General features: G+C 41.1%; 1 protein-coding gene across 1 annotated transcript in view; it reads left to right on the plus strand.

Annotated features, from left to right (window-relative positions):
* Rph (Rabphilin) overlaps positions 1 to 14971 on the plus strand; it is a 51411-nt gene that overhangs the window by 19129 nt on the left and 17311 nt on the right. The window contains exons 2-3 of the mRNA XM_028179473.2: positions 7137 to 7282; positions 11207 to 11351. Of these exons, the coding sequence (XP_028035274.2) occupies positions 7137 to 7282; positions 11207 to 11351 (291 nt within the window). The remainder of the gene's footprint in view (positions 1 to 7136; positions 7283 to 11206; positions 11352 to 14971) is intronic.

Below are 14971 nucleotides of genomic sequence, written 5' to 3' on the forward strand. Positions count from 1 at the left end.
GAGAAAATCACGCGGACGCTCACCTACCGGCTGGTCTGATTTGGTAAAGACGCTCACCGGCCTGCCAATAGCCGAGGCTATAAAGACCGCCGAGTACAGGAAGACGTGGGGAAGCATTGTGCATCGAGTGGTCCACGTTTCAGATTAGACACGACCTTCAGCAATGAAGAGACCGACTTAGAAGAGAGTAGTCAAACGAGCACAACGTAAACTTAAGCAACGCAAAGACAACGTGAGCCCCGCTGAGTTTCTCATCGGATCTTCTCAGCGGGTCGCGATTCCGATCCGGTAGTAGATTCAATCGCGAATCAGCGGCCCTAGAGTAGTTAGGTTTCCTCCGGAGGCGCTCGGGCGGCTGTTAACAAATCCCACCCCTCCTGACTGAGCCCGTGCTCGCCTACGTGCAACTGAAAAGGCCTTCGGGTCAACAATAGTCCTTCCTTCACAAACAAAAAAAATACAATGTGACCTTCACTGATGAACGGATGATTGGAATGGCCCGTGCAGAGTTTAGCCCTGACTTGTTATGACCACTAACTGGCCTACAAACTCGTTATATCATTATTTTAAAAATACAATTGAACGTGCTATACTGTTTCTCTGTTTTTAATATTTATTCGTGACTAGCTGACCCGGCAGACTTCGTAGTGCCTCAATCGATAATGTTTAAAATAAACTTAAAATAAACAAAAGGTATCCGTCCGACGGGGGACACATCAAAGGAAAAACAAAATTGTTATTTTTATTTAATTCCGAAAATTTTCATATTTATCTAACCTTTTATCAAATCACACGGTTTGGTGTACAACTGTAAAAAGTCGGAGATCATGGTCTTTGAGACCAGGGGTGGGACGCATGATAAGATACCTCCCGTAGTACCCGACGGAACGCCATTGACAAGAGTTTATAAATTTAAATATCTCGGCCATGTGTTGACCCCTGATCTCAAAGATGATGAAGATATCGAACGAGAGCGGAGAGCGTTGTCGGTTAGAGCAAACATGAAAGCTCGCAGGTTTGCACGGTGTTCACTTAAAATCAAGGTCACCCTCTTTAGGGCTTACTGTACTAACTTTTACACGTGCAGCTTGTGGGCTGGATATACTCTAAAGATCGTACAACGCTCTCCGTGTTCAATATAATAACGCGTTTAGGGTGCTTGTGGTGCTGCCCCGCTTTTGTAACGCATCAGGGATGTTTGCAGACGCGCACATAGATTGTTTTTACGCTACCATGCGTAAGAGGTGTGCATCTCTGGTAAGCAGAGTGAGGGCTAGCTCCAACTGTATCCTGAGCATGATCGCAAGCAGGCTGGACTGTGTATACATGGGTCGCTGTGGTGCCATCTCCCATGGGATGTTACGACAGTAATTCATTGTGATGTAAATATAACTACTAACATAGGTGTAAGTCTTACTAACAATTTGTATGAGTCATGGTTACTTGCAATAAAAACATTATTATTATTATTATTTAAACCTTCTCTGGACCTCCACAAATAATTCAAGACCAAAATTAGCCAAATCGGTCCAGCCGTTCTCGAGTTTTAGCGAGACTAACGAACAGCAATGATATCTTGGCTGAGTTTCTTTCGTCGTTTCTTATCAGGACAGTGGACTGTTAGAACCGATGGTAGAGTTTATTTTGACTTTTAACAAAATTCAATGACACCCCGAAATGAAATAAATGATTTTGAATTGTGTTTTTTTGAATCTATAGCGTGCCTTAACGACATTGAGACATCGTGTAGCATGGAATAACATTCTTTTATAACATTCCCTAATCCTAAAGTTGTAAATGCATTAGCTTATTTTATTTCCCCCAATAACATTGAACTGTAAAAATATTTTCAAAAATTTTCACATTCTTCTCATTTAGTATCATTTAACTATATCACTGATATTCTATCTACCTGACATTGGCAGAGTCATTCGACAAAGAAAAGACTCGAGCCATTAATAAAAAAAAAAACATTCTTTTATATTATGAATACCAAATGTTTTTAGCGACAAATGTTACTCGTTCGTGATAAAGGATGACTGACGTCCAAAACTCGTCTATCAATAACAGAAAGACGCAACATCGTTTTGCGTTGTCTTCACAATATTCATTTTCATATCCATCGTATAATATTGGCATTGAACGGTGAATGAGACGTCAAAGTAATGATGGATGTAAAGCATGTAAAGTGCTCGTTGTTTTCTAATCTGATGACATTCGTGTTACGAAATAATGTTCTACTGCAAGGAGGATTGTCTGGAAATACGACTATTTTCATTAAATAAATAGAGTTTTCTTACGATTTTCATGAGTCGCAAACAATTTAAAATGAAAAGTATTCGAAGCGACGGAAATAATCATCATTCTTTCCTATTACCCTCTGCTGGGGTGTAGGGCTCGAATCAAATTTTTCCATTTACATCGATCTTGGGCAGTCTATTCTAGCTCCTCCCAAGTCATGCCCAAGACACCTAACTCCTGCTCCACCGAGCAACGCCAACTTGTTCTGGGGCGGCCTCTCTTCCTTTTGCTAGACACTTTCCAGGTCAGTGCTCTCTTTGATAGGTGGGTATCGGGCTTCCTCAAAATGTGACCAATCCAATGCCACTTTCGCGTAAGGATCTCCTTCACCATTGGTGTCTGCTTAGTGATCCTCCACAGCTCTTTGTTAGTGATCTTCTCAGGCCAAAAGATTTTCAAAATCTGGCGCAGGCACCTATTCACAAACACTTGAAGTTTTTTTATCAAGTCCTTGCGAACAAACCAAGTTTCGCTCCTGTACAGCAGTACAGACGGAAATAAGATGAGGACTAATTAAAAAAAAATTTACTGCAGCTCGCAAAAAAAATGTAATTGAAGTGTAGGGTAGTCTCGTACAACCGATGACCTAAATCTAAAAACGGTATACCTGTATTTTTTACTTTTAAAAAGTAATTTTGTGATTCCTACACTTAGAGTGAAAAGGGAGAGGAGAGCTCATGCTTCTCCGCACCGATCAATCGCCGCCGAGCCGGGAATCTACCGGCCTCGATCCCTGTAGGAAGCGTCTTCGCCCTCAGTGAAGGTCACATGGCGATCTGAGGCGCCAAGACCGCGCTGCACACAACCAGCACTATAATGCCGTGTACGATAACAATTCTACGGACTTGCTGTGGAAGGGTAACCGGTTGGCACTGTATCGCGTTCAGATACGGCTTGCTGATTTTGGTCTAATGGGATATTCCGAAGACACTAGTGGCTCTATGTGAATCGGCTTAGGGGGCCTACGTAGAGTTATCGACTATCTCCTGAATGCGCATTCGATTGTAGTTTTGATCGCGGAATCCCTTGTTTCTGTCTCGGCGCGGGATCGCACATCGCCCACGTGCGTCCCAGCCTCCGATTAGATAGAACTCTTCTAAAGCTGAGGGCAAGGTGCGCGCGGATCATACCTATCCCTACCACTTTAACCCACAGGACACCGAAACGATAGTGGTCCTCGTGCCGCAACTTATGTTTTATTCGGTCGCCACTCCCCAAACCGGCATACAGCGGAAACCAGAAAAACTTAGGGGGTCAGGATTTAGACGAAATTCCTATCCAACCCTTGCTCGACAATGACGAATTAGGAATGTGAGAGAAGAGCACTCTCTCTTACGTCGTCACTGCGCCCTGTTTCTGCAAGATGATGCACTGGAACCCCCACTATTTTTTTTAATTATGCCTTTACGTGTTTACAGTTTACGCACTACATGGACAACACTAGTTCTTGCGGATTACGTAGTCTACTACTTACTTAGTGTATTAATTACGTAGTGTACTAAGAATATTAGCTTGTATTCGTAATCCTCAGAGCGTGAGTTTTACTCGCACGTGATTGGTCCATAAATAGTATCAATAGTTAGTTAGTCTCCTAAAAACAGTAAACTGTAATCATGGCAGTTAGCTACACAGCTACAAAAATGGGCACTAATAATTGATTGTCCTTTTGCTAGTATCTTTCTGTGAGCTGCTAAAGCCAGTAGCGGATTAATTTGGCAGACACGTAAGTAATAAATTCTGAATGAAGATTTAGCGAAAGGTTGTCATATTAAATTTTCATTCGTGCAGATTAAATGAATACTCATTTCGTTATCTAAGCTTTTATTACATTAAATTGTATGAAAGACTAGAATTTCAAACTCTTTTCATAATTTAGAACGTGGTTTTCGCAGAGGTATTATCGTTCAACATTAAAGAAAAATAAGAGTAAGTTTGAAAAGTAGACAAAGGATGACAGAAAATTAAAATACACACAGACATAATGAAATATAAAAGTAAATGCAAATTATCTTATTAAATACAGACATTTTCCATATTAAAATAAAATATTATATGTAGTTTAAAAACTAAACACTCATAGCTTAGCATAGCGTAGTGGGCCGAATTAACAACTAATTTTATCTTTATTCTCTTCATACAGGTTAGGATATTATAGCAAAGCTATAAATTTATTTTATTGTCATCGGTGCTCGATGCGTGTGTAAATTTTCTAGTTAGTCCGACATTATTTTTTATGAGTAAAGTATTACTGGTCCGGAGGCCTTTCCAGTTTCACCAGGACAGGTGTGCGAGCAAGGCTCAGCCAGGAGGGGTGGGATTTGCTAACAGCTGCCCGAGCGCCTCTGAAGAAGACCTAACAACTCAAGAGTAGCTGCTTCGCGAATGAATCTGACGTCTTGAAGTCAGTGAAAATGACGTTCAACGATTCAGCTACATACTCGTATAAAAACAAACATTCATACATAAAAAGCTAATGAAAGCGTGCTTAAAACAGTCGCCCATGTTGCGATCTGACATGGTTCTTCTTATGACCTACGATGTCACGAATTTGCAGAATCTCTATTCAATTATCATGAAAATAAAATCTTAAACGTTTTTCTATGTAAACTATTATTTATTCCTGATAATCTATTCCCAATATGTTTACATATATATTTATCGATTTGCTGAAATTTGTGACTACGGTACGTTCAGATACCAGATCAAATATATTTTTATAACTGTGACAAAATAGTTCGAACAAATATCTACAACAAAGTCAACAGAACCGAACTCATTATATTGATATCATATTTAATTAAAACCTTCTCAAATATACTCTCAATAGGTTTCTTTTCTGTTTTTTTTTTCAATCACTTTTGTTTTCAGTGGTTTCATAGAAAATATTCGAATCGACTAGAAGTCGTCGGATTCTTTTCTAAAATCTTTTCATCGTGTGAGCTGTTAACATCAGTTGCGTATGAAATTAGCCTGGAACTTTATCTAACTAACTCGCGAGCATCACGTTTATCATATCCTCGATCAATAGGACTACATAAATAGAATATTGTGCGCAAAGGAAATCGCGTTCCAACCTCTTTTTTAACTTAAAGCCCAATTTGATGAATTAGACTTGTTATAATACAAAACACGTACAGTAAAGTAAAAAGGAATAGATGAACCATTTAAAAAAAATGTTAGTTCAATCTCAGAACACACGAAATGATTATTTATTTTTTTGTTGGCTTTGATCTTATCGTTACTCAACAAACATTTCTTTTTGATGCTTCAAATGTTTTTTTAACTGTCTAATACATACTTTGGAAAAAGAATATTCTTGAAAATACAAGATGTCAACATTAATAAGAACGCTGTTTTTTTTTTAAATATCAATAAATGATTAACATTTCGAATTTATAATGATGCTCACAAAATGAAAATCTTTCTTTTAGATTTTATCTATAGGGCTTTTTATATGAAAACGTGTTAAATGGCGTAGAAGGGCTTCAGAAGAGGATTGAAAATCTCGATTCGAAGGCATTCGAATCCGACTAAAACCTCTTTTGAGGCATTTGTCCCAAAATATGACAGACAATGAAATACTCAACAACACTTACAGTTCAGTGCATTTCGAGCTTTTTTTTGTTGTTGCTTAGTTGGGTGGACGAGCTCACGGCCCACCTGGTGTTAAGTGGTTACTGGGGCCCATAGACATCTACAATGTAAATGCGCCACCCACCTTGAGATATAAGTTCTAAGGTCTCAGTACAGTTACAACGGCTACCCCACCCTTCAAACCGAAACGCATTACTGCTTCACGGCAGAAATAGGCGGCAGAAATAGAGCTGACTTCAGTAAGGCTGTGCTTCAAAACTTTATAACCATATATAATGTATTATTTTATTCACATCAAAATAAAGTTTAGCTTAGTAAAACTATAGCACAATCTGAGTTGCTCTATAAAGAGAAACAACATTTAAAGCTATTGCTACACCAGTTTTTATGTTTTTTATATTTCAATATTCAAAAAGGTTTTAATATTTCTAATGGTCCTTCTTATGTTTCAATATTAAAATTATCATATATGTCATATTCACCTTTTATAACATATTAACCTCTTTTAAGATTTATGTCATAAATCATATAGAGATTACACATTTATTATATTTCTTATATAAAATTGTATCGATTAATTTCTAATGAAATGTGTATGAAGATAATATTTTGTTGCTCTAGGTAGAATAGATAGAGCTCACGGCCCACATGACGTGCACGCTCTAGGTAGTATGACAAACTCACGACGCTATGGTGTAAATTTAGGTTGTAGTCCCATAAAAAAAACCAAGTTGTGTTACATATTTAACCATTCAATTCATCAAACATTCTACAACTAATAAATGACAAAACTTTCGCACGAGTACTCCCTTCGCAGTGTAGTCATATACACTAGATAAATACAAAAGCTCCTATTATTCATTTATATAATATTGAAAAATGCAAAAATATTTTCTATGATGCTAATTTCACAGGTGGTAAGACCTCTTGTGAGTCCGCGCGGGTAGGTACCACCACCCTGCCTATTTCTGCCGTGAAGCAGTAATGCGTTTCGGTTTGAAGGGTGGGGCAGCTGTTGTAACTATACTGAGACCTTAGAACTTATATCTCAAGGTGGGTGGCGCATTTACGTTGTAGATCTCTATGGGCTCCAGTAACCGCTTAACACCAGATGGGCTGTGAGCTCATCCACCCATCTAAGCAATACTTTTTTTTTAAATACATTTACATGAAGTTTTAATTAAAATTAGCGATTGTTTTCTTTTTATTTTATTAGTAATTTACGAAATATCGTCTTTTAGACTACGGACAGGCTGGAGCGCTGCCAGAAGCGAGCCGCCTCTGACGCCAAGCGAGAGGGAGGCTATAGCGGCTGTCGTCAAGAGAGCTGAGAAAATAGATGAGGTTGAAGCGAAACGAATCGGACGTCTGGTTGCCCGACTAGAAGGTAATACTAGTAATACTTTATAAAGAATAAGGTCTGGTTACATGGGACAACGACATTTTGAAACCGACTACTCTTGCGTTCAAATTTTTACTGGTAGGTAGGACCTCTTGTGAGTCCGCAGCACCACCCCGCCTGTTTCTAGCGTGAAGCAGTAATGCGTTTCGGTTTGAAGGGCGGGGCAGCCGTTGTAACTATACAGAGATTTTAGAACTCATATCTGAAGGTGGGTGGCGCATTTACGTTGTAGATGTCCGCGTTACGTTACGTTGTAGATGTTGTAGAGGGCTCCGGTAACCACTTAACACCAGGTGGCCTTTGAGCTCGTCCGACTAAGTATGCAATAAAAAAAATAAAAAATAAAAAAAAAAAAAATATTTAATTTGTATTAATACATCCTCAAGGTTACAATTATGTCTAAAAAGTACAATTACAGATTCTGTTCACTATGGGATACAAAAAATGGGCCAAAAGAGCAAAATAGTAATTGTATTTATTTATTACTATTATAGTTTCACAAAAACAATTCATATATAATATAGTTTCGTTTCGTTTTTTTTTTTTTGTTTAATCCCATTTCTCTTCATTTATCTATGTCAAACAGAACACGGTCTCACTTTAAATCCTTTTATATAAAATTAATATTTTTCTCATCTCGCGAACCATGTTTCAGAAAATAAAGTGGATTTAATCAAGTAATGCTTACACAGTGCCGTCTGCTATATCATTTTCAAGCATTACGTACTGCCTTCCGAGAAATCATCTTTCGCGTTTATTAAATTTGCCAAGAAAAGTGACGCGGCATGTGTTTACTTTATTGTTCTTAGATTGATCTTGATAATACGAATATCCTATTAAATTATCACAAGATAATATTATTGTAATATTTTCTTCAACACCATTAGTCTGTTGATGATTTTTTCTTAATAATAATATTATTTCAAGAATGCACTCGTCAATTAATTTCATGATTCCTATGATGGGAGATTAATTTATCTTTAATGATGCTCCTGCATCAACGTCAGTCCTTGGCGTCATAGTAAGCATCATGCAGCTCGCTGACAAGAATTGAGTGAATTTGGTGGGATCATTTGATTGAGCTGCGCCCTATTGTTCTTCGTTCATTGATACTCCTTGTAGCCATTAGTTGCTTGAGGTTATATCGGTCTTTTCGAACGATCTGACTAAAAAAGTTCCAGGATTTTATTTGATGAGAGAGCACTATATGTCTTTTAAAATGAAGCCTTAAAAAGGTTCGATCATCATCATCAGTCAACATATAGTATAGTCTTATATATATATATATAGTCTTCGAATTTAATTCAAATATTTAAAGATACTGTACAAAAAAAACAATGCCGCTTAGGTTACCTTACGTGACCAGGGTATTTAGGGTAAACAAATTTTTTTGGTAGTAGTTAGGGCTCCACAGTGAGAAACCTCTTCGCGGTCCTTTCAAGAATGATTTCTTTCCGCACCATGCCCTAATGCAGCAGACATCGACACAACTATTAGAACAATGAATTAACACTCCACAAGGCGGTACTTTCGTATTCCGGATCCAAATATTTTGTCTATATTAGAAAGCTAGGGAGTTTAGAGTTTAAATGTAGAATAGTAGTCGTCGAAATTTAGACCAATCTCTAAGTCTGCGTGCGAGTCGACACAAATTGTCTTGCGACATTGTACCTTTACACACACGATATATTATAACGATATTATATAACTAGTGGACCCGACAGACGTTGTCCTGCAAAAATTCATTCAAGTCGATCCAGCCGTTTGGTTGTAGTATAGATAAATAACCTAGATACCTACTGCAACGCCATCTGGTGGGCTGATTTGTGAATCTAAACCATCCAGAGTGCCACCCAAACGCATACAAAAAAAATCATTCAAATCGGTCCAGCCGTTTAGATGGAGCTCTGTGACAAACACACGCACAGAAGAGCCATATATATAAAGATAAGAGATATGGAGTACTTCAGAATAAATAATCAAAAATAAAAGACTTAATAGGGTTTTCTGTGACATACTAAAAAGCCCTTAATCTCTTTTAAAATCAATATAAAGAATGAAACAGTTAGCAGTATTAATAAACTATACAAAATTTAACTCCCATTTTATTCAATGACAGGCTTTTTACTCCATCAATGTGAATAACACTGAAGAAAAATCTTTTTTAAAAATTAAGAGTTTTAAATAATAAAGGTTTTTCTTTACATGTGTGTTTCACTAAAATGTATCTTGATAGAAATTCGCTTTTAATACACTGGCGGACATCTATAGACGTACTGCTACTAACAAAGTATTTTCTACAGGAAACATTTTACACTACAAAAATAAAATATGAAGGTCTTCATTAAAATGAATAAGCTATTAACTTAAATGCTATGAGTGAATTACACTAGAGAGAAGATAGAGTAGGTACCTCTGAAAAGAATGGTGAATATTTATTGAAAGCAGGCGACATTTCTAAGCTTATATACATCTTAACGGCACATAATAATTTTTTGTTTCATGGAAAATTAAAAACGGTACATACATTATATGTATATCACATCACAGTTATTCCGAGTTTAATAATGCTTGTGGATCTCTTAACTTCATAATAATATAACAGAACGACATTCTAATTATAGTATTAAAAAAACTCATCACCCTACAAATGGTGAGTATGAAAGCAATTGTAACTTCATTATTGCACAGTGCAATCATCGTAAAACTGTAAAGCTTTTACTGAAGAACGTAATTCCTTATCGACACAGAACAAAAGTTTATTTTACTTTTACCACTTACTTTTATTGTGGCCGGCAATAGAAAAAGTATATTCCTTAGTAACAAAAGCTACGTTATGTAGGCAAGCACTTAAGCAATCTAATAAAACTACTTAAGCAATCTTGCCATTGCGATTCTATTAATTAAATTTGAACCTAACCTATTTTGTTTACTAAAGCCAAGACGTAGAGTGAGTCCACACGGGTAGATTCCGACATCATGTCGATTTATGGGTTCCGATTCGTAGGGCGGGACAGCCCCTAAGTATACAATACAATTGAAGCTTCAACCTTGTGTCTTCACCTTAAGGTGGGTGACGTCACTCACATTGTACTCGTCTGACGGCTCCGGTAAACAGTGAATACTTGGTGAGTTGTCCGTTTCAAAATAATTAATTCTAGAACTTTCTTACACATACGAGACAAATAGGACTGGCTCCCGAGTAACACTGATCTTTTTTTACCTAAGCCTTGAGAGGCTATTTCAGCGTAACCTTAACTAGTAGATGAGCTCACGGGGCTCAAACCGGAATGATGCTAACACTGACCCTAGCATGAGCAGTGCTTCGCAGAATCTACCACCGGATCGGAAACGCGACCCACTGAGAAGATCCGGCGAGAAACTCAGTGGGCTACTGATCACTGGTTTGCGTTTTAACATGTAATGGACCAAGGTCATGGTATTGAGCGATGCACCGGTGTTCGAATCCCAGGCGGGTACCAATGTTTCTAATGAAATACGTACTCAACAAATGTTCTCGATTGACTTCCACGGTAAAGGAATAACATCATGTAATAAAAATCAAACCCGCAAATTTTAATATGCGTAATTACTGGTGGTAGGTCCTCTTGTGAGTCCGCGCGGGTAGGTACCACCGCCCTGCCTATTTTCTGCCGTGAAGCAGTGATGCGTTTCGGTTTGAAGGGTGGGGCAGCCGTTGTAACTATACTGAGATCTTAGAACTTATATCTCAAGATGGCGCATTTATGTTGTAGATGTCCATGGGCTGCAGTAACCACTTAACACCAGGTGGGCTGTGAGCTCGTCCACCCATCTAAGCATAATAAAATATTTAAAAAAAGAAAAAAAATTAACATGTAATGGACAAAGGTCATTGGCAGTTCCTCGTTGATAATTTCCGAATAACAGGTATGCGCCGTTCAGCACGTGGCCCTGCACCGAGGACTTGCCTGCTCTGCGGGGAGACGGCGAGACTCCTGTCTCCGTTGAGGACCTGTGCCGTCTGTCGGAATACCGCCTGCTCCAAATGCGTTATAGATACACCACCGCATAGGTTCGTAAGATAATAATATAAATTTATAAATTAAACGCAATTAAAAAGGGTATGTAACGCATACTTCTGTATTCAATTTTCATATAATTTATATGTTTATATATTAATAATAATATTTTATTATAAATTAACTGACACTTTTTTTTTAATCTCGCCACGTTAACTGGTCCCGTGTTAAGTTCGTAAAGCAGTTGTATTACAGGTACCAGATAACGGAAATAAATGTAAGATTTTTATTATACACATACATAAATTTAATATACATCAGAAAAGACATTTTATATTTATCATACAAATATCTTCCCTTGGCGGGATTCGAACCCGCGAACCCCTTGTGTAGTGACCATGTCACTTACCACTACACCAGACAGCTGTTAAACAATAATAAGTTTCAAATGTATCCAAAAACTAATATACCTACTTATATCGTTGTTGTCAAATCAATATTTACTAAGTTTACTTTTTGAACTTTCGACAATTTCAATGTATTGACCTGTAAATATATGCAGATATTGACTCTGTCTCGGGCTGAGTACGAATGTTGGAACGAGACTGCCGTAAAATCATTTCGTGGCTTCGCCAGTCCTATATAACCACCGTATCGCCTCGACGCGGGTAAAGCCCTCGCGTCGCGACCCCAAAGTCGCGAATTACGTCATGGTTAGGAATGACAGACTCTCCGCCCCCAAGGGCGGGACTGTCATTTACTATAGGAGGGCCCTGCACTGCGTCCCTCTCGATACTCCCTCGCTCTTACATATCGAGGCGTCAGTGTGCCGCATCGCGCTGACGGGACACCAGCCGATCGTCATCGCATCCGTCTATCTCCCCCCTGACAAACCCCTCCTGAGCAGTGACCTCGAGACACTGCTCGGTATGGGGGACGCGGTCATTCTGGCAGGCGATCTAAATTGCCACCACACTAGGTGGAACTGCCATCGTACGAATGTGAACGGTAGGCGTCTCGACGCGTTCATAGACGACCTCACATTCGAGATATTCAACCCCCCGACCCCCACGTGCTATCCGTACAACGCCGCGCGTCGTCCGAGCACAATAGATCTGGCACTGCTGAGGAACGTAACTCTGCGCTTGCGCTCCATCGAGGCAATGTCAGAACTCGACTCAGACCACCGACCTGTCGTCATGCAGCTCGGTCGCCCACTTAACCGCGAACCAGATACGAGGACCATGGTGGATTGGAAGAAGCTGGACACGTGCTTAGCTGACACTGCTCCACCAATCCTCCCCTGCGGCCCGGATTCAACTCCATCCCCCGAGGACACAGTCGAATGCATAAACATCTTCACTGATCACGTCTCGACGGCGATCATAAGATCTTCAAAGCAAGTCGATGTGGAGGACTGCTTCCACCGCATCAGACTTTCCCCCGGTCTTAGGGACCTCGTAAGAATCAGAAACGCGGCAATCCGAGCCTACGATCGATATCCCACGGATTCAAACCGGACTCGGATGCGTCGCTTACAGTGGGAGGTCAAATCCCGCTTAAGCGACGCCCGAAACGAAAACTGGGATAGTTATTTAAAAGAACTCGCGCCCACTCACCAAGCATACTGGCGACTAGCTAGGACCCTCAAGTCCGAAACTATCGCCACTATGCCGCCTCTCGTACGCCCCTCAGGCCAACCACCGGCTTACGATGACGATGACAAGGCAGAGTTGGACTCAACACGCGGACCCCGAACACACCGAGCTAGTCGACAGGGAGGTCGAGCGCAGAGCTTCCCTGCCGCCCTCGGACGCGTTACCCCCCATTACCACTTCCGAGGTTAAGGAGGCGATCGATAGCCTACAACCACGGAAAGCTCCCGGCTCCGACGGCATCCGCAATCGCGCGCTTAAATTGTTACCAGCCCAACTGATAACGATGTTGGCCACCATTTTAAATGCTGCTATGACGAACTGCATCTTTCCCGCGGCGTGGAAAGAAGCTGACGTTATCGGCATACACAAGCCGGGCAAACCGAAGAACGAAACCGCGAGTTACCGCCCCATCAGTCTCCTCCCGGCGATAGGCAAACTATACGAACGGCTCCTTCGTAAACGCCTCTTGGATTTCGTATCCGCGAATAAAATTCTTATAGACGAGCAGTTTGGATTCCGCGCCAGACACTCGTGCATCTATCAAGTGCACCGCCTCACGGAGCACATCTTACTAGGGCTGAATAGGCGGAAACCCATTCCGACAGGAGCCCTCTTCTTCGATATAGCGAAGGCGTTCGACAAAGTCTGGCACAACGGTTTGATATACAGACTGTATAACATGGGAGTGCCAGACAGACTCGTGCTCATCATACGAGACTACTTGTCGAACCGTTCGTTCCGATATCGAGTCGAGGGAACGCGTTCCCGGCCCCGTCACGTCACAGCAGGAGTCCCGCAAGGCTCCGCCCTCTCCCCGTTACTATTTAGTTTGCATATCAATGATATACCGCGGTCTCCGGAGACCCATCTGGCGCTCTTCGCCGATGACACCGCCATCTACTACTCGTGTAGGAAGAAGGCGTTGCTTCATCGACGACTTCAGACCGCAGCTACCACCATGGGACAGTGGTTCCGGAAGTGGCGCATCGACATCAACCCCACGAAAAGCACAGCGGTGCTCTTCAAAAGGGGTCGCCCTCCGAACACCACGCTGAGCATCCCCCTCCCGACTAGGCGCGTCAACACCTCCGCTCCCGCCATTCGCCCAATCACGATGTTCGACCAGCCCATACCGTGGGCCCCGAAGGTCAAATATTTAGGCGTCACCCTCAACAGTAGGATGACATTCCGCCCTCACATCAAGATGGTACGCGACCGTGCCGCCTTCATTCTAGGACGTCTCTACCCGATGATATTTAGGCGAAGTAAAATGTCCCTTAGAAATAAGGTGACAATCTACAAAACTTGCATACGCCCCGTCATGACCTATGCAAGTGTAGTGTTCGCTCACGCGGCCCGCACTCACTTAAAGTCATTCCAAATTATTCAATCCCGTTTTTGCAGGATAGCCGTCGGAGCCCCGTGGTTCGTCAGGAACGACGACCTGGACTTAGAGTCCACCAGTAAGTATATGCAGTCGGCGTCGATGCGCCACTTGGATAAAGCGGCACGACACGAGAACCCTCTCATCGTGGCCGCCGGTAACTACATTCCCGATCCTGCGGACAGAATGGAAAGCAGTCGACGTCGCCCAAAACACGTCATCTCGGATCCTCCCGATCCACTAACGGTGCTTCTAGGTACTTCAAGCACCGGTCACCATTCTCGTCGAACCCGTCGCTTGCGACGAAGGGCTCGACGAGTAAATTAACTCTCAGACACAGCCCACTGAGTTTCTCGCCGGATCTTCTCAGTGGGTCGCGTTTCCGATCCGGTGGTAGATTCTGCGAAGCACGGCTCTTGCTAGGGTTCGTGTTAGCAACCTCATCAGGTTTGAGCCCCGTGAGCTCACCTACAAAAGTTAGGGTTACGCTGATATAGCCTCTCAAGGCTATCAGCTTAGGTAGGACTGAAAAAAAAAAAAAAAAAGACGCGGGTATCTCCAAAGAAATATAGCCTCGGGCAAACAAAAAAATACCTTATGTTTTGATAACAACGATATCTAACAGCTTTAT

Source organism: Bombyx mandarina, chromosome 16 (assembly GCF_030267445.1).
Source record: "Bombyx mandarina strain Sakado chromosome 16, ASM3026744v2".
NCBI classification, from domain to species: domain Eukaryota; kingdom Metazoa; phylum Arthropoda; class Insecta; order Lepidoptera; family Bombycidae; genus Bombyx; species Bombyx mandarina.